Consider the following 26910-nt stretch of genomic DNA (forward strand, 5'->3'; position numbering starts at 1 on the left):
GAGGTGGGATGTGGGGAGTGTGAAGGTTGTTTGGGAGTGGGAACAACAGCAGGTACAGAGAAACGGAGGCAAGTCCAGGGATTTGCTAAAATCAACCAGGAACATCCACCCCTTACTTTTCTACTTCACTGAATGCTAAAATAGATGGAGTCCACTTAAACAAATTAAAGAACAGACATTTAGATGGGATAAGATTCTATTATATGCAGCTTTTCTTACATTCCAGCTACTGTGTTTGTATGAGAATATAGTTAGATTTGATGCTTCTCTAAAAAGCAGTACGTTCTGAGTACCTGGGTGACTCAGTGGGTTAAGCATGTACCTTTGGCTCAGGTCATGATCTCGGGGTCCTAGGATCGAGTTCTGCATTGGGTTCTCTGCTCAGCACACAGCCTGCTTCCTCCTTGCTCTCTCTTTCCTGCCTCTCTGCCTACTTGTGATCTCTCTCTGTCAAATAAATAAAATCTTTAAAAAAGAGATTTAGTAGGTTCTGATGGGGGAGGGTATTTAATATTCTCATCCATGCATATAACACCAGAATTAAGTAAGTCATAATTCTGTGAAAGACAGAGTATAGCATGGGATATACTCTTCCAGAGTTGAGTTTACTGGTTCAGTCTGGCTGTCCTAGTGAAGGTGATGGACAGAGGTTGGAAGAAGGCATGTAGGAAAGGCTTTTGTATAATGTTCTTCAGAATCGGGATATGAATTCAGCGTGCTTTCAGACACTTAATGTAGTGAAGGCTACTAAAACTCAGGACAGGAGCAAGACTGCCTGGGTTTGAATCCTCACTGTGTAACTCACTACAGAAGCAATAATGTAAATTTAAAAAAAAAAAGAATCATTGTATTCTGTTAGGTGACTATAACACTACATATTTATTCCATGTTGATGAGCAGAGTTGGTTCCAGCTTTTGCAGAGCAATGATAAGAACACTAACATATACATGGACATATGGACACTTTTTGTTTTGTGTTTAGAAGAGCAATTCTCTTAACTACAGAGAACAGAGAATATAGAGAAGAGTAGTTAGCAGAGGGGAGGTTGGTGGGGACATGGCTAAAAGAGGTGATGGGGATGAAAGAGCATACTTATCATACTCATCACGATGGAACACTGAGTAATGTATAGAATGTTGAATCACTATGTCGTATGCCAGAAACGAATAGAACACTATATGTTAACTATACTGGAATTAAAGTTTAAAAAAATTAAAAAGAAGAATTCTGTGATAAGAGGGTATGTATAATTGATGGACTTAACTGCAGTGCAGGACTGAAGAATTACTTCAGTCAACTATGACATTGGGTTGCAACGTCCTAGCTCTGTTACTTCTGACTTTGACATGATGTCTCTTCTTTACCTAGTTTTTCTAATTCTCAATCCATAGCTACAGACTTCCTGTCATTCTTTCTTTCCTAATACTTATCTCTTTCCAAACATGCAAATACTAATGACAAAATCATTGACTATGATCTTCTATTGCTCACTAATCAAGTCCTACTTAAGTTTCAATTTTTTAAATGCCAGCCTCTGATGCAGTTAATTACAAAAAGTCACTACGCCCAACTGGTCCTTGCATCCATTTTCCTGTGGCCACCTCATATGTGTCTCCTCATTTTATCATAGTTCAGTTTTGTTGTTATTGTTTTTACCTGGGCCCTGGCCAGCATCTGAGGACCTCAACTCTGGGACCATAACTAATATATTTTAATATTTCAGCACCAAGTAGGCAGAATGCATGACACATAGAAGATATAAATACCAGTCACAAATACATGAATAATTAAGCACATATTTCAATTTGTATTAACTGGGTTTGTTGTTTAAAAGATTTTATTTATATATTTGACAGAGAGAGAGAGAGAGAGAGAGAGAGATCACAAGTAGGCAGAGAAGCAGGCAGAGAGAGAGGGCGGGGGGAGCAGTCTCCCTGCTGAGCAGAGAGCCTAATGCAGGGCTCCATCCCAGGACCCCAGGATCATAACCTGAGCCGGAAGCAGAAGCTTTAACGCACTGAGCCACCCAGGTGCTCCAGACGGGATTTGCTGTTTAAGCATGCAGTTTTCTCTTTTTGTCTATTATAATTAAACCAATCTTTTTGTGTTTGTCTCCTATGCTTTTCTGCTATACACAGGGCCCACCTTTTTGTCAATTTTTTTTTAAAGATCTTATTCTGTTGACTAGTTACTGAAATACATGTATAGATGAGGAGGCATTGGTAGTAAGGGTATATATTTCTTTTAGAGAACCTTACAAGGGATAAAGCAGTTCTTCCAGCTTCATAGTGTATTACTTAGGCTAAGTTTTATTGCTCCTTGTCACTCATTCAAATGTTAGTTTTTAGTTATTTGGTTTATTACTACTGTGAAAGCCCTTTTTATTGTATATGATACCAAGACTTCTGTATCTGTGATTTCAAAACAAGGAAGATATCAACATCAATTTCAATCAAATTCACCCATATATTTAACTTAGTTAAGACCTCTTGTAATTGCATGTTATCAGGGATAGGTCTGAAATTGAAACTGACAGGAGTATAACATTCTCCCATCTCTTCAGAATCCCAAGTGGGAGCAAAAAACAAAGGCTCAAATTAACTAAACATGTATAGAGAAGTAACACAAAGTCTATAAAGAACTTATCAAACTCAACACCCCAAAACCAAAAAATCCAGTCAAGAAATGGGCAGAAGACATGAACAGATATTTCCCTAAAGAAGACATCCAAATGGCCAACAGACACATGAAAACCTGCTCAATATCACTTGGCATCAGGGAACTATAAAAACCACAATGAGATACCACCTCATACCAGTCAGAACAACTAAAATTAACAACTCCAGAAGCAATAGGTGTTGGCAAGGATGCAGAGTGTAAGAGGAACCCTCTTACACAGTTGGTGGGAAGGCAAACTGGTGCAGCCACTCTGGAAAACAATATAGAGGTTCTTCAAAAGGTTAAAAATAGAGCTATCCTATAACCCACCAACTGCACTACAAGTATTTATCCAAAGGAAACAAGCATAGGGATACAAAGGGGCACATGCATCCCAAAACTTATAGCAACAACACCCACAATAGCTGAACTACAGAAAGAGCCCAGATGTCCATCAACAGATGAATGAATAAAGAAGATGTGGTGTATGTATGTACACACATATCACAGAATATTACTCAGCCATCAAAAAGAATGAAATCTTGTCATTTGCAATGATGTGGATGGAACTAGATGGTATTATGCTAAGCGAAGTAAGTAAGACAGAGAAAGGCAAATACCATATGAGTTCACTCATACGTGGAATTTAAGGGGAAAAAAAAGATGAACTCAGGAAAAGGGAAGGAACAATAAAATCAGATGAAAACAGAGAGGGAGGCAAATCATAAGAGACTCTTAACTGTAGAGAACAAACAGAGTTTCTGGAGGGGAAATGTGTGGGGGCATGGGGTAACTGGGTGATTGGCATTAAGGAGGGCACTTGATGGAATGAGCACTGGATGTTATTTAAGACAGATGAATCGCTAAATTCTACCCAGAAAATAAAAATATGGTGTATGTTAACTATACAGAATTTAAATATGCATTAAAAAAAGAAGTAATCCATTGTCTCCTTCTGGATAATCAATTAAAAACAAAGAATAAGCAATTATTGGATGGGCAGAAAGCAATGGTTATGGAGTCTAGTGCATGTGCAGCAAGCTGCGTCTTGTCATTCTTTAAGAATGAATTATTATTTGTGGGTATTTACCAGTTTAGGGTAAAAGAATATCCTAAGATCAAGATTTCTGTAAAAAACTTAAATACATTAACTGAGAAATCATGTGTCTTTAACATTTGTTTTTTTTCCTAAGTGTGACAATATATTTAATTTTTTTCCCTAGAAGACACATTTATGAAGTAATATCATTTTATATTAATTTGAAGGTTGGTGAAAACTTATTTTCTGTGCTTGAAGGTTGTTTTTATTGCTTCAATTATTATTTTGTCAAATCTAAGTGCCAAAGATTTTGAGAAAAGCACTTTTGCACAATCCGTTAGGAAAAAAAAAAAGATCCATTAACACATAAAGCAAATTCTAAACTTTGTGTTTTCAAGTATCTTCACAGATGTGTGCCTTGATTTTTGTTTTCCTCTTCAGAATACTGATAATGATCTCTGCCTGCCATCCTCATGAAGCTATTCTAAGTTTCATGGTTGAGATGGGTATGAAAACAATTTGAAAAATTTAAGAGTTCTGAAATTAAGAACTTTCATACTGAAGAGTACTCTACTTGTCTCTTGATTTTATATAATTAAACCAAGTGCTTAGTGTTCTAAGTTATGGAAATGCCCATTGGAGATTAAGCACAATGGGTAACTTCCAGTGCTGAGTTTCTACAGGGCGACTAGAATAAGAAGTGGCCGTTTTGTAGGATACTCTAAATGCTTCCATTGCATTCAAACGGATGTGTTAAAACAATTTGATAACCATATGTCATGTTTCACCTGGGTCTTTTCTTGGGATTTCACTGGTGTGGAGAAGTTTCTGTCTTATCAGCCAGTAGTAAATTGTTTTTATAATTTGTGAAATGCCTCTTAATCAACCATAGGAATACTTTAGGAAGCAAATATCTTTTTCCTTGATCAACTATAATCCACTTACTAAGTAATACCTGCTTACTAATCCACTTACAAAGTAATACTTGCACTTTGGTTAAATCACATGTATCTCAAAACATACAATCCACAAAAAATATTTAAGAACTACTGTTCTTTTCACTACATCTGTATCTTTGGGGTAAATACCCAGTAGTGCAATTGCAGGGTCATAGGGAAGCTCTACTTTTAATTTCTTAGGGAATCTCCACAATGTTCTCCAAACTGGCTGCACCAACTTGCATTCCCACCAACAGTGTAAGGGGGTTGCCCTTTCTCCACAACCTCTCCAATAAACGTTGTTTCCTGTCTTGCTAATTTTGGCCATTCTAAGTGGTGTAAGGTGGTATCTCAATGTGGTTTTAATTTGAATCTCCCTGATGGCTAGTGATGATGAACATTTTTTCATGTGTCTGATAGTCATTTGTATGCCTTCATTGGAGAATTGTTCATATCTTCTGCCCATTTTTGACCTGATTATCTGTTTTGTGTGTGTTGAGTTTGAGAAGTTCTTTATAGATCCTGGATATCAGCTTTTTGTCTGTACTGACATTTGCAAATATCTTTTCCCATTCCATGGGTTGCCTCTTTGTTTTGTTGACTGTTTCCTTTGTGCAGAAGCTTTTGATTTGGCAGCATTTTTAAAAAGATATTAATTAATTTATTTATTTGACAGGAAGAGCCAGCAAGAGAGAGAACACAAGTAGGGGGAGTGGGAGTGGGAGAAGGAGGCTTCCTGATGAGCAGGTAGCACCTAAGATGCAGGCTTGATCCCGGGACCCTGGAATCAAGACCTGAGCCAAAGGCAGACACTTAACCTCCAAGCCACCAGGCACCTCAAGGCAGCCATTTTTAATTATGTATTTAAGAAAATGGTTGTGTCTGTAACCGATAGATTTTCTTCTCAATTGGAGGTGGAAACGAACAAAAAAAGACACCATTTTTCTTGGTGACTATTCCAGTCTCCACCTCATCCAAAGCATGTTGAAACAAGAACTTTATCAGAAACCCATGTTCACACTTGTTAAAGGAAATATCATTTATGGGACCTCAGATGTGAAAATATCTACAAGACAGAAAAGGGTTAATAACTGGCTTTCAAGAAATGCCACCTAACGGGCTTAAAAATGGGTTATTTCAATCTGGTTTTCATTTTTGTTGTTGTTTTGTTTGTTTAGTATAAAATTTATTCCTTTAATCTTATAGATCCTTCTTGAGTTCATGGTTCATTTCTGGTTTAATCTGCAGAATTTGGGGTCCTTTTATTTTATTTAAAGATTTTATTTATCTGACAGAGAGAGATTACAAGTAGGCAGAGAGGCAGGCAGAGAGAGAGAGGAGGAAGCAGGCTCCCTGCTGAGCAGAGAGCCCAATGCGGGACTCGATCCCAGGACCCTGAGATCATGACCTGAGCCGAAGGCAGCGGCTTAACCCACTGAGCCACCCAGGCGCCCCTTGGGGTCCTTTTAAATAATGTGATCTTGGGGTCCTTTAAAATAATATGATCACAGCAAAAAGTAAAGTACCATCTTGTGCATTGGTCACTGGCAACTTTGGAGGATACTGATATACTTTTTAATATCATACATAAAGGAGAGGGACTAAAATTCTGGGATTACTAGGTAATGGGATTGTGAACAGAATTGTTCATTGAGTGACTGCTATCTATACTAACATTTAGTCACTTTTTGGAAAACGTACTAGAGGCTATGATAAATGTGTTACATTTATTATTAGTGCATTGGCTTTTTACAAGATCCTAAAATGAGTTTCCTCATTTTAGAAGTGATGAGATCACAGCTCATAAGTTGAGGAGCTAAAGGGCCCTAAAAGACAGTCTAGTAATTAATTATATATAAATTAGAGAGTATAGTATCCACACAGCTAGAAATGGTCATAGCAAGTAAAATTTTTCTCTCAATCTACTGTGTTTCCCTACAAATGGGTTTCTTAAAATGTCGATGTCAGACTCTTGACCGTGTAAACTTTTCCCCCCAGTTTTATCATTTTGATAATTCTTCTGGAAAAATGCAAACTGCATAAAGGATGTGCAACTTTGTTAAGACACTAGTTAAGGTAGAATTGGAATACATGAATCCTGATTCTCAGAGGATTCTCTCGTCATTTGACCACATACATTCATGATCCAATTTTAGAAACTTGGCCAACTCAAACTAAAACATTCCAGTTTGCTAATCACCCTCCAGGAATGACTGTCCAGGAGGTGGGAGAACATATATTGGTAACTGATTCAGCCTTATCTTGCTCCAACCACATTTTACTATAAGCAAAATAATTTGTGTGTAACGATTACAATGATTCCAACCATTATTTGCAGAATAGCTTTTCTTCCACTAAATGTCAGGAATCTAATCATGTACTTTATCAACATTACATGTCACTGGCACAGAGCTAATCTCACTTTGTAAACTTGCTTGTCATATAGTTTGCAGGTTTGAGGTACTCTGAGTATTTGTATTTCCTTTGTTGTTTGTTGCATTTCCTTATGGCTGATGTACCAGGCAGTATAGAAATTACTGGATTTTATGAATATTTAACAAAGAATAGCTCTTTTTGGATGATGTCATCTCTTTTCAATACAATAAGGGATTACATTTGTAGAAAGCTTTTTGTTTGGAAATTTGTAGAAGTTTTGTTTTTTTTTTAAGATTTTATTTATTTATTTGACAGAGAGAAATCACAAGTAGATGGAGAGGCAGGCAGAGAGAGAGAGAGGGAAGCAGGCTCCCTGCTGAGCAGAGAGCCCGATGCAGGACTCTATCCCAGGACCCTGAGATCATGACCTGAGCCGAAGGCAGCGGCTTAACCCACTGAGCCACCCAGGCACCCGGAAATTTGTAGAAGTTTTAAATAGATGTTTTATACTGATTATAAGCATCTTAATGTTTGAAGGGAACTTGAGAGTCCTATTCCCTTTTGGATACAAGACATGATATTTTCCCCTCATTTTTTAATAGAATTGCCAAGTGTAGGAAGGTCAGATGAGTTGTCTAAATTCATACAAGAAGTGTTAGTCACAGAAGGGAGATAAGCATGCAGTTTTTCTCTTTTCTTGTATATTTATTTTTTTTAATATTTTGTTTATTTATTTGACAGACAGTGATCACAAGTAGGCAGACAGGCAGGCAGAGAGATAGGAGGAAGCAGGCTCCCCACAGAGCAGAGAGCCTGACATGGGGCTCGATCCCAGGACCCTGGGATCATGACCGGAGCCAAAGGCAGAGGCTTTAAACCCACTGAGCCACCCAAGCACCCTAATACTATACAACTTTTATAGTCTTTTTTTTCCAAGAAAATATTCACTTTTTTGAAAGAACTCATAGGTTTTTTGTTTTGTTTTGTTTTTTGGTTCAGTTGTTAAATTTCCAAAGCAACATATATAATTAAAAATGGATGTTCATGGACTAAAATATCTGGAGAGTTAAGACAATATTTAAACTAATATTGTCTGCATATCCCTGTGCTTTAAATATCACTGATAACCAAATAAGGTTATATTTACATTTACAATATGTTATAAGCATGCTACAAAAAGAAAGTTATTGAAAACTCAGAAAATTACATCAAGTTTACTCACTGTTCTAGGTTTTTTTTTTTTAATATATTCTTTAGGCTATTCCTTTTCTTTCTAATTCTGTGAAATAGAAATATAACAGAATATAACAGAATTATTCTGTGTCTCCATTTCAGGCACAGAACTAAAAACCTCTGTAATTTCCTATGAGGATAGCAATAAAAGTTTCTTTTATTATGTTAATGAGGTGGCTTTTGGATCTCCCCTAGGAACTGGGGCTGGTTGGCAGTGGGGTCAACTTGTGATTAGAGCCATGGACCCTTGAGCCCCACCAGCCAGACCTCTGGGGAGAGAAGACAACTGGACGTGAAGATCAATGGCAAATAGTCAATAATGTAATCAATCATGCCTGTGAAATGAAACCTTCATAAAACAACATTTCTCGTCACATCGTGCATTTGTAAACCACGCTTTGATTTTAGACTTTCTGTTTTAGCCAAACTAGCAAAAAGGGTGAGGTTTTGTTTTGTTTTTGGACATTCTCATATTTGGAATCATAAGGGTTCTGTGCCCAACTCCTGTTCCACTCACCAACAATTCTCTGACACCAGCTAGGTGTGCTACAATGGAACTCAAATCTGACGCTATCTATGTGGACATAGATACCTGGAGAGAGCAGGGGCTCAGTCCCACAAAACTGTCCCCCCAACCACTGCTCCACCGCACACATATTGCACACTTCAGACAAGAGACACAAATCCCGGTTGTCACCTGTGCCTCTGACCAACCTATTTTAGGAATTATAGCCATTACTGTTACTGCTGCCACTGTGGGACTGGCCTTGCATCAGACTGTACAAACCACCCAATTTGTGCAAAAATGGCACGGGAATGCTATCAAGGCTTGGAATCAACAAACAGCCCTAGATCAAAGATTTCATGAAAGAGTCTCTGATTTAGAAGAAGCCATAATATATATAGGAGAGAAGATATTGCAAATATAAGGCTTCACCTTCCGTCTGATTAGAATGTTTCTTCCGTGTTACTCCTACACCTATAATAAATCAGAAATACCATGGAACAAGATTTCACCATATTACTAGTCATTATGGTGGTAATTTAACTGTGGATATTAAACAGCTTCAAGATACTATTCAGGGCATTCCTTGTGATCCTCACAATCAGTTCCAAGAGTGAGTTTCGCACAAAGGATTAATGATATTCTGTCTGATGTAAAACCCTTTGCTTGAATCAAAACACTCATGCTGGCATTATAGGTGGAATGATGATACTTTTTATTGACATAGTCTTTTTACGCTTAGTCCTCAGATGCTCACGAAAATCTTTCTGACGACCAATGGTTCAAGAACTTGCAAAATGGATTTTGCTGCTTCTGCATTAACAAAAGGGGAGGAAATGGAACCATCCCTCAGAATGATAGGCTGCTTAAAATATCCCTAATGAGAAATGGTACTGGTCACGCAAGCATGCTTGACGATGACCTTGAGAAAACCTGAAGTAGCAGCAGGCCTCCAGTGGAGAGGAGGATACACGTCCTTGAAGCCCAGCAGCTCAGGGTGGAACATCGCCTGTTTCCCTTTTCCATTGTCTCCCCTGCCTCATGAAAGCCTGCTGTTAGAATAATCCCTTTATGTGCACTTGCTCAGTCAAAAAGTCCTAGCTGCTGGGCCAGGCCAACCTACTCTGTTTACCTACAAGACTATGGTCGACACAGGACTCCCATTCCGTCTGGTTGACCTACAAGACCCATGACTAATGTATAACCTCCTCCTTTGTTGGTTGTGATCTTGTATCTAATAAATATGGGACTGAGGAGTTTTGGGGGGTGACAGTCCTTTCACCGTCGTCCCTGCTCCCTCCCTCTCCCAGGTGACTTGTTTCTTCCTCATTCTTCTCCTGAGTGCCATGAGGAAGGGGCCCCCAAATGTCTGGCAGAGGGAAGAGATGCAAGGAGGGAGGCCTGGTGCTTGTGTGAAGTGGGATGTCACTCAGCGCTCAGGGAGCTGTCACACCGTCAAGGCAAAGCTGTCCTCCTGTGCCCTGAGCCACTACCTTTGATGCCAGACCCATACTCTAGGCCAGGAGTGTCTTTACATTGCCCTAGGGCTGTGAAGCAAGAAGATTTCGTGGGATCCCCAGTGGGAGAGGAGCAGCGCTTCCAATAGGCAAGGCCGAGTCTCCCCACTTTGCCCTCCCCAGGCCAGTGTTCTCCCAGGCCCATCCCCAAAACGGAAAACCTACTCTCACTCTTCAAGGGTCCGTCCTTCTAGCCCTACGCGCTCTGCTGGGCCATGGGAACCTGGAAACGATGGCATCTGGATTTCCATGCCAGCACCCATTCGGCCCCCAACTTTTGCCCACTTGACCCACAGAAGAGACTCAGGAGAGCTATGCAGAGAAACTAGAACAGGCTTTAATTAATGAAATGAACACTACCTAAAGGTTCTGCGAAGAACATGGGGAGAGGGGAGGGGAAACCTGTGGGCAGCGGCAGGAGTCCCAGGAGCTGTGGGACTGGAGGCCAAAGGGACACGGATCTCCATGTACTGTCCCAAGGCCCATGGCCCCTGGGATGACAGACGAGGCCTCAGGCCCCCACCTTCCTTAAAAATGGTGGGTCAGGGATTGGGAAGTTTTCCCAATGTTGGCTGGCAGGATGGGAGCCCGGTTTTGCTCCAGGACCAGGCTTGATTTGTGTCTCCCATTCCACACTAGTCTTGCACCGGTGTCAACGGGAAGGAAGTGCAACACCGGCTACTTCTCCAGGAAGCTATTGGCTCAGCCGAGCCTCCGCCTCTTGGGCCCCAAGGAAGTGGGCTGTGATTTGGAGGAAAATGGCTTGTTGCACTGTGCAGCTCTTTTGAGTCCTCTCCGGCGCTGGGCAGGGAATGAGGGGGTCTTCGTAGCAAGGCTGCTCTGGGCCATGCTGACCAGGGAGGTGGGGCCACTAGGAGGAAAGGCCAGGACCCCCCCGTCCCTGCAGGCGGCCTTGCTGGCAGAGCTAATGCCATCTGATCTGGACCGCTTCTTGCTCAGGTGCCTGGGGATGTGACTGAAGGGAGGGGCACTCGGGGCTCCTGACACAGGCTGGTTCATCGTGCTGGCTCCAGTGGTCCCCAACAGGGTGCTCTGGCGTGGGTGGCCCCCTGTGTTCGGGCCCTGGCTTGCCCTGGAGCCCTGCGGGCCACTTGGGGCCCTGCTCGTTGCTGCTGTGATGCAGAGAGCCCCAAACCTGGAGCACAGATCTGCAACAACATCTCCTCTCCCCAAACGTGGGGGTGCTGCCAAAAGCCCTATGCTGATGGGGGCCGGCATTGTGCTGCCCCCTGGGGGGCGGGGCTGCTGGCTGTTGGGTCCAGCATGGGACACAGCGCCAGGTACCTGGGGGGCTGCTGTCAAGCCAGGGGCAGCAGCTGCGCCAGGGGCGAGTACAGCAGGGGAGGTAGCCGAACCTGGCTGGGTACTGGCACGTCTGCCCCGGGAGGCAGATGCGGGTAAGGGAACCACATAACCCGCCTGGGTGCCACTGCCCAAGGACAGCTGGACTACTGCTGTGCTCAGGGCCTGGAGTGGGTCTGGAGCCTGAGCTGCTGGCTGTCCATGCGGCGGAGAGCTGTGAAGGGGGCTGGCTCCGGGCCACTGCCCACCAACAGCCCCGAGTGGGGCCTGGGCAGTGGATCCCGGGTTGCCATTACCTCCGGGCAGCGCAGGCAGCCCTGTGGGGACTGTGACTGAGGCCATGTTGTCCCTGGACTGAATCGAGAGGGCCTGGGTAGATGCCAAGTTGCTCCCACTGCAGCCAGGGTGAGACCCCAAGAGGAGAGGCTGGGAAGAATGGGAGCAGTCCACGGAGGTGACCTGGGAGTCAGAGGCTGGCAGGGGAGCAGCCATTGCAGCAGGCAGGGCCAAGGCACTGGATGGGCTAGTTGGGCCACAGCTGCAGGTGGCCTCCGTGTCCCCTCGAAGAGCATCTTGAATGCGCTGGAGAGCAGCTGTCTTTTCCCGGTCAAGGTCCTCAGCAGTCACTCGAAACCCCGGCTGAGGGGGTGACGGCAGTCTCAGAGGCTCCCCTCGCCTGTGTGGCAGCAGACAAACCTTGCGTTTTGGGGGCCTGGAACAGTCAGCTGGGGATGAGTAGTTCCTCTGCGCTGCCTTCTGCCCCATGGTGGTATCAGCATCCTTTTCCGGCTGGTTCTTCTGGCAAAGTGCAGGCACTCCGGCAGGACACAAGGGGCTCTTTTGGCTGACTTTTTGGGGCACCACGGCATCCTTTTCCGGCTGGCTCTTTTGGCAAAGTGCAGGCACTCCGGCAGGACACAAGGGGCTCTTTTGGCTGACTTTTTGGGGGGACCTCGGGGGCTGCGAGGCCTGACTTGTGGCCAGACCCCTCCTCCTCTGCACCGGGTAGCAGCCCCTGGTGGAACTGTAAGAACTGGTAATGGCATTTCGAGTGGGGCAGGAGCTCCTATGGGAGCTGGGGTTCTTCTTATTGTATGGGTCTTCTGAGCTCTCTTTCCGGGGGACGGCTCTCAGCAGAGGCCCAGGCCTGGGCACAAAGGAAGAGAGGCCTCCATGGACCCACAGGGGCCTAAATGCCCCCTGTAGGGCCCCAGTGCTTTTAGGGTCCTTTCTGTGAGTCTCTATTTGGGCCAACCCTTTGTCGCTCTCTCTGGGCTTTCTGCCTACCCGCTCTGCTGTGGAGGCATCATGGACATTCCTGGGTGCCGAGGGCTGCAGCCCGGTGACGAACCACTTCTGCAGCACACAGGGGGTGACCGTGTCCACGATGGACTCGCAGTTGCGGCGGCAGGACACCTGTGATCCAGGAGCTGACAGCATCGCCTTCAGCCGGCAGCTCCACCTGCAGAAGGTGGTGAGGAGCCCTAGAAAAAGAAGGCGCAGGGTCTCCAGGATCCCCGAGTACCTTCTGAAAGCTGCTAGGACTGAGCGCGGTTGCCACCTTGCGGGGTACTTGGAGGACCGCCTGCGAATGGAGCCTGGGGCGTGGACCGCCGGGTGAGCCCTGGGCGCCAAGAGTTGTCTGCTGCTACAGGGAGCCAGGTGGGGGCGGACCAGCCCTCCTGGCAGGTGCGGACCCCGCAGAGCCCACAGAGCCCGGGGCTGGGGGGAGCGGGACGGCCTGCTCAAGGAGATGCCCATAGAGCAGTTGGGTAAGACCAGACGCTGAGGTTAACGAACTAAGCTCGCAGTGCTCTCCTTCAGCTGCCAAGTCGCGGCCGAAGGCCTAGAGCACAATGAGGGACCTGTTGCCAGGACACAGCTTTAGAACCTGAGGAGTGAGCGCACGTGCAGGAACCCCTGTGCACTCACACAGCTTCTGTTGGGTCATCACCCAGGTCATGAATCAGGCCTGCAGAGGTGCTGTGGAGGGGTCGACTCCCTCGTTCCCCACACTTGGGGGGTTCACAGATCTCTTGGGCTTGAAGGCTGAATTGGGGAAGAGAAATGGGGGCGCAGTGGGTGCCAGCCATCTCCCCTGGCTACTTCTGGGTGGGAACAAGGGAGACTTTACTTTTCATTGTACATCCTCTAGACCATATTTTGTTTTTAAGATTTAATTTTAAAATTAAATTTCAATTTTAAATTAAAACTTAAATGTGGGTCTCCATTGTCCCAGCAAGGCATTTCTCAAGGCATTGAGCCCAATGTGGGGCTCAGACTTACAACTCGGAGACCCAGTCACAGGTTCCTCTGCCGAGCCAGCCAGGTGCCCCAGACGATAAACTTTCATGAGGGAAACATTTTTTTGAAAAGACTCTTTCTTCCTATCTTGTCTCCCGGCTACCCTGATGGCAAGAGGCCCCATGGAGCCCAGCAGCACAATAAGAAATGTTGTATCAGGTTGTATCAGACCTCAAAGCTAACTATGCAGTCATTCCATCATTTCCCAAAAGTTCCATTCATTTCTGTGCAAACTTAGAATTCTCCTGAAGATAGGCAAGCATTTTCCTAGAACAGTAGATGTATGTCTCTTGCATTTCAGCAATCCCCCAGTGTCCCTGCCTTCCATCCAGGGCTTCAGGGTTGCCATGAGCCCACTCACCCAAGGCAGGGGGTGTCCTTGCACGGACTCCCCAGCTGAGGCCGATCACAGCAGGACGGAGCCCGCCCCGCTGCTGAGGTCCACCTGTGGCAACTATGCACTTGGCCTGAGGCCCCTCTGCGGGCCACATACTGTCCATGCCTAGAGCGGTCCTGCTCTCCCTGGGGAAGGGGTTCTCTGTGCCCATGGGCGTGGGTAGGGATGATTTCGATGCACAAGGAGGCACTGCTTTTCCATGGGCTTGGGGTGGCGGGGTGGGGGGATGGGAATCCATCACAGGGAGGACAGGCATCCGGCCCCTTCCTCTGGTTCCTCTACAAGCCCTTCAGCTCAGCAACACCTGGGCTGCTGTGAAAACCCTGCGCTCTCCCGTCTACTCTCCACCTCCCCTGCATGCTTTTCCCCTCTGGGTCCCTCCTTCCTTCTCCTGGCAGATGCACCAGCCTCACTTTCTCTGCTGTGGGGCCTGAACTTGGCTCTTGCTCCCCTGTCCTTGCAATTTTCTCCCGGGCTGAGTGTGCCATGGCCTGGAAGCCACCACTACCCTCTCCCCTCAAATTCCTTGCCCCCCCAACCACTCCTCTCGTGCACACTTCCTCCCTGGGCCCAGTCTGAACAATCACAGCCCCTTCAAGTCTTCACAGTCAGGGCAGGTGGTTTCCAAAGCAGCTAAGACCCCGCAGATGACACCGTCAGCACTCAGACGTCCCAACTCCTGCCGGGGCTGGGGCTGGGGCCCTTCTCTAAACTGTCAGCTGTGTTGTGGGAGAGGATGCTATGTTGTCGATTATCTTCTAAGCTTCTCTGAAGACCGGAAAGCGCGCCACCCACTGCACTCTGAAGATAAATTTCCCCCGGGAGCAAGAGCCCACATGTCTGCCCAGCCTCCCCTAGAATGGGAAACAGCAGAGGAGCCCCCTCTGGGCCAGCAGGGGCTGCAAAGCTAGGCCCCAGAATTGCTCCAACATGAGATTTTATGAAAAACGCCCATTCCAGAGGCAGCCAAACTGAAAATAATAATAATAATAATACAGGGAGGGACATAAAAAGAAACCCAGCAAATTAAAAATCAGGACAAAACCAATGCTCAGAGATGATTCTTCATTGTTTCCATCCTTTTCATGGGCAGACAGGAGGATGGCCTTGGGCCAGTGCAGCTCAGGGGTGTCGCCCAATGGCCCTGAGCAAAGATCATCACAAGAATTAATAGATCTATGGGTGGAAGGAAAATTCCAGGCCATTTTAGGTAAATTCACAGAGCAGAAGGAAGCCATTCTCCTACCCAGCCACACATGTTAATGGAGTCCCTGCCTTGGAATCCCATTTAGTGTTGACTAATTCTGTCAATACATTCTTCCTGAAAGTTCACCTAAACTCTTTACGCTATGATTCAAGCCACACCCTCTTACGCTGTGCTCCTAAGAAGAGGGGGCACCATTTTCTGTGTCAGCTCCTAGGACGCAGGGCACTAACCCACATCATCACTTCTCTCTTTTCCAACCAGCCAGCAAGGACTTCCTGGACACCACGCATCAGACTCTTCAACCTTGTCTCACGGCCCTGTGTCAACTCGAGGCTGCCGTCAGCCTGTCCACAGACAGACCCCCTCACATGCCAGTGCCCTTTCCTGGCCCTCCTCCCTCTGTCACATTTAATCAGACCATCCTGGGAGGGAGGGTTCTCTCTAAAATAACAAACCTCACCCCAACACATAAAACATGGGCATAACCATAATCTCCAGGGCAGCCTGTTGTTTCCTGTCACCCATGACATGCTATTTTCTTATCGAATGACCAGCCTCATTTTGACTTTCTCTTTCTCATTAGTTAACTCCTCAGTGAACTGATTTCTTGTCAATTCGTGGATATCACTTTTTTTTTTTTTTTTCAAGAAGGCTACATGCTCAGCACAGAGCCCAACCTGGGGCTCAAACTCACAACCCTGAGATCAACACCTGAGCCGAGATCAAGAGTTAGATGCCTAACCGACTGAGCCACCCAGGCACTCCATCCATGGATATCACTTCGGGATCTTCTCTCTACCACTTTGTTTACTTGGGGAGAATGTCTCACACTGTAGGAGCCTCTTGGGAAGACTCACCTTTACCTTACACTTTATTTCACCGTAAGGGAAAAGACCCAAGTTTGGAGCTGAATGGGAACTATCTCTTGTTTTGGCGCCAACATTTTCCTGGAAATGCCTGCATTATCTTCAGGAAAGAAACCAAACCTAGCATTCCCCCAGAAACAATGGCCTCTGTACTCATGACAGATGATAGCCCAGGGAGGGTGGGTAAGGGCCTTGTCATCATGATCGGGTCTCCATCTTGCTTCCTGTCACCTGCCCCAACACATCCCTGACATCTCAGAACCTCCAATCCCCCGTCACTCCCCAGCAGGCCCCTTCCCAATCCCACACCTTTGCAGTGCCTAGAACACATCTGAAAAAAAATTTTTTTTTTTTGCCCCAGGTTTAAGTTCTTTGGCCTGGGACAAGCTGGTATCTTTTGATGAATGGTTAGACTGACTTATAGTACAAAACTATAAGACAGGCCTTCCCGTCCCACCTTCCCACTGGGGACTCTTATCTTTCAGTAGCCTAGAAAATTTTTCTGCTTTCTCACCTCTACCCAGCAGCCTAAAACAACTCCCATGGACAGGAAGATCAGTGACCACCTTTTCTTGTCTGCCATGGGGGTGAGCAGCCCTGATGGTCATCTCTGGCCTCCGACATCCTTGGTCCAGAGCACACTGGAAAGGTCCACCAGCGATGGCCATCGGCCGGTGTCGGCAGAACCAGTGAACAATCACAGTGATGAGCTATTTTTTTTTTAATTTTTCACCAAGATCTCTAGAAGGCAAGTAGTTTATCATTTCCCTTCCCCGCAATGACACAGCGTGACAGACAGTGCAGGATGCTGGGATGCCGGCTCTTTCTCATGCCCCGGAGCTCCTGCAGGAGACCCCAGGGAGCCCAAAGCAGGATCCACGCAGTGTGTCCTCTGCAGATCGTAGGTGCTCAGTCCACACTCAGTAGCACCAGCACCACTGACGTCCTCATAGTCCAGAGAGTCCACCTTGGATCCCTAGATCCAGAGAGCAGTCCAGATCGGGATTTCAGACTGGGGTTATCTTCCAGAGGCAAAGAGCAGGTGCCATGGCCGAGGCAAAGTCTTCTGACACTGCCAAAGTCAAATAACTGAAGACCAGAGGGGAGGCAGGAAGAATAGCGAGGTCAAGGAACCCCGGGATTGTGGGAGAGGTGACTTTTTAAAAACAAACGCGGTGTGCGGAGCACAGTGTTCACAACACAAGAGCACTGCTTGGGATCCCAGACCCGAGCAGGCGGAAGCAAAGGCTGGGCTAACAAAGCCAGAACTTGGTTCACAGTAGACAGTCCTAATCTAAAATTCTAGAATTTAAGACCAATATCTTTTAAGAACAAGAATTCATAACCCCATCAGACCAGCTGACAGCAAAAGGAAAAAAAGAATGTTCTCCATTAAACAAAACCACACAAAAGTCAACGCAATCTTTCTCCACTCCCAATCTCCCGACCACCTCCCACCCTCGTAAAAAAATATATCGTGAAAGTCAGGCACACTGGCACGCACGCAGATACGCAAACAAAATACAAAATAACCCAGGAAACCTTAGAGATCACCTAAGTGTTTTTCACTAGCTCCCCAGATGTTCCTTCTGTTTTTCTAGGAAAAAACAAAAAGCGTCAGGCTCTGACAGGTATGCCTAAGCATAAAGACTGAGGCCGACCGAGATCCCCTTCCTCAGCCTCCTTGCTTACTAGTCAACGTGGACTAGTATCGACAATAAGTCAAGAATGAGGGCCAAGGCTGGTGTTCCGTGGAAGGTGAGCTGCCTTGTTGTCCCACAGCCCGGGGGCCCTCACCGGGGAATGCTAAGCCGGGTTCACGCGGCAACCTGCCCGTGGGCTCTGCTCCAAAGCGTGAAGCTCACGGAGGAGTGTGTGGGGAAGCTATTTCTGGAGGCAAAGTCTTACTGCTTGCAGGAGGGCGAACACAAACCTGAGGCAAACCATCGTGAGATATCTGAGGAACACAGATTGCGGAACTGGCAAAGAACATGTAGCCCAACACTGCACTTTCCAGAAAATCACTCTATGAGGAAAGCAGGGAGGACATCCATCTGCCCAGGAGGCCGATTCCGAGAGTTTCCCTGGTCGTTGGCCCAAATCAGTGGAGCAGTCCACTGTTTCTGACCAAGGTCTGTCATCTGAAACGCAAAAACATTTGTTTCCAGATGGTGAGACTCTCCCATTCGACAGGCCTCCCTGAAGAGCCGGGCTGGGAAATGCGGGAGAACCAGATCGCATACTTGCGGCTCCCCGGGGCGCAATGAAAGCTTGAAAAATCTGTTTCTCAGCCTTATCTTACAGGCCTCTCCCCTACGTTTTGTAGAATAAATAATTCAAAATCAAATGAAAAACTCAGGCAAGGACAGTTGCTGGCCTAAAAATGTGCTCTGCCTCTTAAGAGTGACTCATAAAAGTCACACTCATGATTCGTTCCCAGGCTCAGGCGTGGAGAGGCGCGCGACGTGCTGCGGCAGCACAGGTGCCCCGGGACAGAAGACACCAGCAAGACCCCGTCCGAAACCTTATATATTAAATTTATCTTCATAAATAGAGCATCCTAACTCAAGTGACCACAATAGAAGGCCAAAATCTGAGTTCTTGTTTTCCTCAGAGATCTACACAAACCTTCAAAGGTCTACTAAACTCCACCCACATGGCAAACTTGAGGCCTCTCTAGGAGAGCTTCAGTCGCCATGATAGTCAAAGGCCAAGTTTCAGACAGACTGAAATACCCATAACGAGGACTGGGGTGAACAGCTCACGTTGGCTCCTGAGAGAATTCCTTTAAACCAACGCCCAATTAATTTGCTTTCAAACGATTTGATCCCCCTCCCTTGCAAACATGTTACATACACAAGGTTTCAAGGTCACACCTATGATATGAAATGGGCCCATGAGACCAACAGATGTGGTCTAGTTGGCTCAGCTGCCTTGCCTGCCCGTTTGTTGACTTGACTACCTTTCTCAGGGATGAGTCTCTGGGCCATACTGTTCATCCTTAATGTAGGAAGCAGTATCATACCGAAAAAGACGAAGGGCTAGGTATCTGGGTTGAGGTTTATCTCGATGGTTGCCTTAAAGCCTATCATCTAGCCATCTTAGGAAATTTGGGTTAAGTTTCCCTCTTATCCTCCCCTGTCAAAAACATATCCATTTTGCTCAATCACAGTAGACCACTTTGGTTAGAGGACTGTGACCACTACAAGACACTGGAGCAAACAGATGAACAGCCCATTGGAAAAATCGAGGGTGGGGAATCCCCCATGGAGACTTCATAGCTCATCCCTCGAAGGCACTGTGTCCAGGGAGGTTGGCGACGGCAGGGCCTCTGTGTTCTTGGCGTTACGGTGGATGTGACCTTGCTTCCGGGACTTCCAGGAATGGGTCCTGTCCCAGTCGGTGGCTACTGTCTCATTGTCCCAGATGGTCGAGGTCTCCGTGTCACTCAGATACCCCGGCTGGCCCGTGTAGTGCGTGGGGTAGATGAGCAAGGGTTCCGCGGAGAAGGCCTTCAGGTCCCTGGGTTCGTAATACTCCTTGTACTCAGCTCTGCAAACAAGAGGAGTGTGCGTGTGTGAGTGAGGGGCTACGACATTTAGCAAATAGTGCGGGGCAGGAAGGGCAGAGAGGCCGTGCTGGTCATCTCTTACATTGTCATGGACATCTCTGGTGATTTTTCAAGTTGTGCCCTTTGGGGAAACGTTTAGTCTACAAACACAATAGAAGTTTCTTTAAAAGTTTTCAAATGATCTCAACAAACACGCAAAAAGAAAGGTTATTTCTGTTATATTTGGTTGGATTCTGCTAAAAGATGAATTTCAGGTCTCACTCTAAAAGCTAAGAATTATGCTCTGTCGGACCATCCTGAGAGATAAAGGTGATCACTTTGCAGAAGATGCCCTATTCTTGGATTAATAAATCAGTTGAAATCTGAACAGCAGTGGCGGGATAAGTCACACAGTTAGGCTTGGACGTACGCCAACTTGGCTTTGCATCCCAGCACCCTGTGGGTGTGAAGGGGAGGATGACTCACTCCCCCCTCCCCCATGCAGATTATGCGAGGTGACATCTGCTTGGCTCCTAGCTCAGTTAGTACAGTGTAGGCGTTAGCTTTCTGTCTGTCACAGGGATGATGGTGACCTCCCTATTCCTGATAGGACATGGATATAAAGTCAGCGGTATCAAAGCAGGTGAGGACACCCATCTTTACCGAGGACAGGGACAAAATAAGTCAGATGCAGGACACAAATTCTTAACTAGTGAAATGAAGCCCAGTTAGTAAAGAGATCACCTGGCAACCGAGAGAAGGAGCCAAGGTTAGAACCTGGGCTCCTGCTCCATTAATGAATTTAGGATTCATTGATTGAGAAGCTATTATGGGTAAAGTTGGGATTAGGTTTTCAGGACATGGGGATGTGAAACTGTTCCTGCCTCAGTGGGCTCATAGGTTAGTGGGGAGACTGACAGATAACCACACATCTCCATATCCTTCAAACAACACTAGGTCTGAATAAGGTCCTGTGTTAGGGCAACCTGAGCGTCACCCTGACCACCTTCTTCCATGGACACCCTGCTCAGGGGCCACCTCCTGCCTCCCCAAGACTCGGACACACCGCTGTGATTGCAGGTCTCACCGTACATCACGAGGACTGCTCATGAGTCTCAATTCCCAGCCAGACTGTGAGCTCTGCAGGGAGTGGGACCCCCGTCCGGCCAACGAGTACACACAATGGACTGAAAAATGAACTGAATGCTTGAAGGTGCTCAGGAAGTTGACCTTCAGTTTCACCTTCGGGTGTGTGAGTTTATGGAAATGAGAAGATCAAAAACAAGGGGAGGACTGAGCACAGTATGTCCGGGTAAACTACACACTGGGTTTATTCCAGAGGATACCCCCCCAACCCCGCCGCCAAGCCTCGGCTTCCCCATCTGTAAAAGGGGACAGTCACTCTGGTCAGCCTTTCTGAGTCATGATTAGGGGAGATCATTTAGGAAAGCAGCGCAGCTTTAGAAAACACCAGGCACTACTGAGAACCCGAGGAGCATGACATACAAGTGCGGTGTGCCCACGACGGGCAGGCAGTGTGGGGAGACTCACACAGGATGCTTGTTGTACATGACTGGCAGGAACTCGTCCACTGGCAGCATCTTCCCGAAGGGATCAGCTCCAACCAGCTTCTGTGCTCCTTCCAGAGAGATGACGTAGCCCAGCGTCCAGTAGGAGTAGTCAGCTTCAACCAGGTTCCCCACGTTGGGCACCGCTTTCTCCGGCTCCTTCACCTGCATCCTCTTCCTGCCGATATAACTAGAAGAGAGCGGATGGAGGAGCAAAATCTCAATTTGAATATCAAACTTCTGGAAGAACAGAGCACAGGTTTTGCAGATTCTTTTGAAAGCTGGGACCCATTGAGTCTTACATCAAAGGTATCACCACAACCTGCATCCAATCACCAATGATGACTGGCACCTTCCGTGAAGGCGGCCATTTTCCTGGCCCCGTTTGCCAACATCCCAACTGCTCCTGCTCTGCGCTGTGCTCCAGCCCGGAAGTTCAACTCTAGGGAGACTAAAAGATCCCTCTGATCATTTCCCAAAGACGGTATGGGACTTCCAGCTGTGTTTACAGATGTTGGAAGTAGACAAAATAGGGGCAGAGGTGAGATCCTGAGTTTTCAAGTCCCTAGAGTTTCAGCCTTTGATGGTCTCCAGAAAGCTCTCCAGATGCTGGTGGTAAACACAGGACAGAAAAGGCTGTGGGGAAGACACAGTCTACAGTCTATGGTCAAAGACCTTGCAACCTAAGTGGCCCCAAGGGAGTCCTTCCTGGGGAGAAAGAGTGACTAAGCTTGCCTGGCTTTCTCTTCCTCACGCACATCTAGCTCTGCCCTCACTTTGCTCTAAGAAAAGTACCCAGGCAGGGCGGGTCCTTCTCCAACAGCTTCTGCAACAGAAGATATACACTCGGCCAGTCCAGCTTTCCCACAGTCTACTCACAAACCTGTGATCCGTCACCTTTCTCTGGAACCTGCTTGTTTTCCACCTGCTTGGAGCAAGTTGAGGAGGGGAGGGCTTCCTGCCTGGGGGTGAAGTTGCTTTCCTCTATTTTGCCTTAAGACACTCTCTTTCAGCATTGAATGGATTGCTCTTGTCAAGACTTCTCGGGATTCATAGCACGTGTCGTTGCTCACCTTCTCAGGGCACCAAACACAGACCCTCTCAGCCACTGTCCCTTCAGACCAAACCATCCAGAATTTATCTCATGGACCATTAGGGAGAAGAGAAACTCCCACTGAGCGCTGGACACGGGGCTAGAAGGCCAGGGCCTGAGTTTGTACTCAATGGGTTCGTTGAACATAGTTTAAGTTAAAATTTTAAAAATAAAACTGAAGAAGTGTAAAATATTTTTTCCACTACACAAAACTGTTTTGGTAGGACTGCAGTTTATTGCAGCAGCTGAAAACTTAGCATCTAGGCTGAGATCTGTCGTAAGCATAAAATACACACTGGACGTTAAAGATGGTAGAAAAGGGTGCCCGGGCGGCGCAGCCAGTTCAGCGTCTGACTCTTGGTTTTGGCTCTGGTCATGTCTCAGGGTCCTGAGATGAAGCCCCATGTAGGGCTCCATGTGGGGTGTGGAGCCTACTTGAGATTCTCTCTTGCCCTCTCCCTCTGCCTCTCTCTCTCTCTCCCTCTCATTCCCTCTAAACAAACAAAAAATGAAAAACCTTTAAAACAGACACAAAACCAAAAAGCAATGTAGACTATCTCGTTAATAGGTTTAAAATATTGATTACATGTTCAAGTAATACTATTTAGCGATGTTAGGGTAAACAAAATGTATTATTAAATTCACCTAATGTATTTTTTACCATTCAAATGGGATCATTAGATATTTTCAAATAACGTATGTGGCTCCTGCCATGTTACTGTTGGACAGCACTGCCCTAGATGATTCCCATGGTTTGTTCAACTTTTCCCATTTACTATTTCTTTTTTGGGGGAGAAACATAACATAGCAGCCATGGACAGCTTATCAGCTTTCATCTTTTAAGCTTCAGGAACATTTTTTTGTTGTTGTTCATTTTAGAACAGGATAGGTGAGGGGTGCCTAGGTGGCTTAGTCAGTTAGGTGTTTGACTCTTGATTTCAGCTCAAGTCACGATCTCAGCATTGTGTGATCAAGCCCTGTGTTGGGCTTTGCACTCAGTGCAGAGTCTGCCTAAGATCCTATCACTTCCTCTTGCTTACCTCTCCCCTCCCGCTCCCCCGCTGCCGCCCCCCCCCCAACCCCGCAATGGCTTGCATCCTCTCTCTGTATCTCTCTTGGAAGGAAGGAAGAGGGGGAGGGAGGAAGGGAGGAAGAAAGGAAGGAAGGAAGAAAGAAAGAAGAAAAATTTGAAACCTCCGTCATTCTTTAATAGTATATAAACAATATTAATAGAATATTTTGACTTGATCAGTCTGTGAAATTTAGAAAGATTTTTGATTTGTGTCCCTATCATTCCCTGTATCCATGTCCTCATCCAATCATTCTGCTTTCTTGGATCTGTTGTTCGTTTGTTTTTAAGATTATTTATTTATTTATTTGTCAGAGAGAGAGCAAAATCAGGGGAGAAGCAGGCAGAGGGAGAAGCAGGCTCCCCACTGAGCAAGGAACCCAACGTGGGACTCGATCCCAGGACCCTGAGATCATGACCTGAGCTGAAGGCAGATGCTTAATTGACTGAGCCCATCCAAGTGTCCCAAATTTGTTGGTTCTTTGTCCCAAGAAATGTACCAGCTAAACCACAGGTGGACAAGGACATGTGTCAGTCATAGGGCTTAGGCTCCCCAAGTTGAGTCCTCTGATTCCAAGTCTGAAGTAAAAGTTGTTTTTCAGGTCCTGTGAGCCTAAAATGACTTCTGGGCTCCATGCCCGTGAGGAGCAGCCGCAGGCGGCAGAGCTAGAGACTCAGACCAAGGTACAGGGCCTTCTGGAGGATTACAGGAACAGACAAGAATCCTAAGGGACAGCGCAGAATCTAATCACACGGCTGACATCTGAGACGGAGCCAGTGTCTTGATATTACACAGTACTGATTTCTGGGTCTATTCCCCATGGTTAGTTGAGTCACTGCTAGGTTTCTTTTGGGCTCAGAATGGTACGTTTTCTGAGAGACCAAGTATTTCACTTGGGCCCCTAGCTCCGTTGCCCTCCGAGGATGGGAGGGGCAGGGACAGCTTGCTGCTGCAGCCACTCCAGAGGAACAGGCTCGGATTTGATGAAATTGCCTTTGACACACAGCTGGGAAGCGTACATAATGCTCAGGAACTTTCTGCCTCACTGGAGAGAAGTACAAAATGTCATTTGGTTTAAAAAGAAAGAGAGAGAGAGGGAGGGAGAGACAGAGAGAGGAGAGGAAGAGAGGGGGAGACAGGGAGATGGAGAAAGAGAGAAAGAGAGGGTGGAAGGGAGAGAGAGAGAGCGTGAGGGAAAGAGAGAGAGGCTTAGGTCCCAGAGACAGCTATCAGAGCATCAGTAAATGTCGATTCAGAACCAGCATTGCCTTGGTAAGCCTGATTTTCCCATGACGAGCTCTGACCCTCCACCGAACCCAGCTCAGTGTTCTTACTGTTTGCACACTTCCCTTCCCAAGAGAGGCTCTCTCCGGCTGACCTTCAGCCCCCAGACTGTCAGAGGCGACAGAGGAAACCTGCTCTCAAGTGTGACAGGATTCTTGGCCTTGAATGAATGCCTCCCCCTCTCTCTTCCCACCTCCCCAGGCACTGCTACCTCACTGGGGGGGTCTCTGCTGCACTGAGCGCTCAGTCTGAAGACCCCCGACCAGCAGGCAGACTCTGGGTCTCCCAAAGAATCTCCCACAATTTCTTTCTCAGTCCACAGAGTACACAGATCCAGAAACCGGGGGCTACCGTCCACTCACTTCCTGTTTGTGGGAACATCTGTGGAGAGAAAGTCAGGAAATGGAAGCGGGAGCTGTGTCTCCCATCAGCTGGGGAGGCGGGGCTTGCTGCCCCTTGAATAGGACGGAATCCTCTCAGTGCTCTGGGATAAGCTTGTCTTGTCACTCACATCAGCTCCCAGTCCAGCTGAGCCTGGTCAATGTCATCCATCAGCTTCATCAGCTTCTTCTTGAACTGATGCTCGAAGCGCACGTCATCTTCAATAACCAGGGTCTTCTCCAGCTCTCGGTCGATCACCTGTAGAGGTCATCAGTGGGAAGAGACCTCATGAGAAGTCCAGTGCCTATTTTTTTTATTAAGGTAAGTATATATATTAAAATGTCGAGAAGACAGAAGCAGAGTAGATAATGGCTCACTACTGGAGTCTAAGCAAATGCCATCAGAGGTCGATTAGATAAATAAACTGGGGTCTGCTTTCCCCAATGAGGATGTATGATCTATAATCAAATGCAATGTTATAAGATGAACCTCCCAACTGTGGTCCTGGGAGGGTGTACCTCAACACCCTGCGGTTCCATTCGTATAAATGGAAGTACAAAAGCAGACAAAACTATTTTGGGCTGTTAGAAGTCAAGACAGTGATCACCCTTGGGGACTGTTTCCCTAGAAGGAAATATGGAAGATGTGCTTCTGGGGTGCTGGTAACCTGTTTCTTGATCAGGGTGCTGGTTGACATGGCTGTATTGTTATCCCATTTGTGAAATTTCATTGGCCTATACCTTATGATCTATTTAATTCTGTATTTATCTATTACATTTCACTTAAAGTTTAAAGAAAAAAAAAAGGTTGGCATAGACTGTGTCATTCAAAGAGGGAAGGCATTCAAGGAGCCCTTCTTTAGGGACTTTCTCTTTTCTTGTGGGAACTGACCCTTAATCAGGAGCCCCACACTCACATACCTCCCTCCAAGCCATGAGTTCTTGTCCTGGCTTTGCCACTTCTTATATAGACAAGATATTTAATTATTTTCTCTTGGATAAAATGGGCCCATGTGTCCTGATTGACTTCATATGATTTCTGTGTGCCTTCTTGTACGAAATCATTTAATAAATGATGACGTGCTAGATACACGCAATACAAGGCATTCCTACTACGGACAAGGATACACCAAAAGGAGTCTGGCCTCTTGAACATGCGTGTCTTCCCCTGTCATCATCCCAAGTGGCAACAAGTCCCCTTCTCCTTGTTTGTCACTGGCCTTGTGTCAGAGGGAGACATGAGGCAACAGAAACTTCCAAGCGTACTTCCAGAACAGAATGGGTCCACTTTATATCTGGCCCTAATTCACCTACAAAGTCCCACTTTCCTTCTTCCTCATTACAAAACTGCCTGTCTAAATCAAGCACTATTTACCTCTTTCCAGACAGAGTAGTGGCTGAGAAAGCAGCCGATTTCACCCCTGGTGAGAGGCCTAGAGGAGTAGGGATCTCGATATCCTGGCAGCATTTCAATATTCAGGGCCTTCAGCTGGCTTGTGTTGAGTGCTCTGCGTGACAGAGAACACGGCTGAAAATTAACAGTTGAGATGTCTCCACTACAGAAGCCAGAAAGAGAGAGTTCTGGATGTTCCTCAGAGCCC

General features: G+C 46.4%; 1 protein-coding gene across 1 annotated transcript in view; it reads right to left on the reverse strand.

Moving 5' to 3' along the window:
* Positions 1-17081: 17081 nt before the first annotated feature.
* Positions 17082-26910, reverse strand: part of COLGALT2 (collagen beta(1-O)galactosyltransferase 2) — a 102625-nt gene continuing 92796 nt past the window's right edge. The window contains exons 9-12 of the mRNA XM_044267280.1: positions 26685-26817; positions 25441-25568; positions 21466-21672; positions 17082-19916 (exon numbers count right to left, since the gene is read on the reverse strand). Of these exons, the coding sequence (XP_044123215.1) occupies positions 19640-19916; positions 21466-21672; positions 25441-25568; positions 26685-26817 (745 nt within the window). The 3' untranslated portion in view covers positions 17082-19639. The remainder of the gene's footprint in view (positions 19917-21465; positions 21673-25440; positions 25569-26684; positions 26818-26910) is intronic.

Source organism: Neovison vison, chromosome 10 (assembly GCF_020171115.1).
Source record: "Neovison vison isolate M4711 chromosome 10, ASM_NN_V1, whole genome shotgun sequence".
Lineage (NCBI taxonomy): Eukaryota > Metazoa > Chordata > Mammalia > Carnivora > Mustelidae > Neogale > Neogale vison.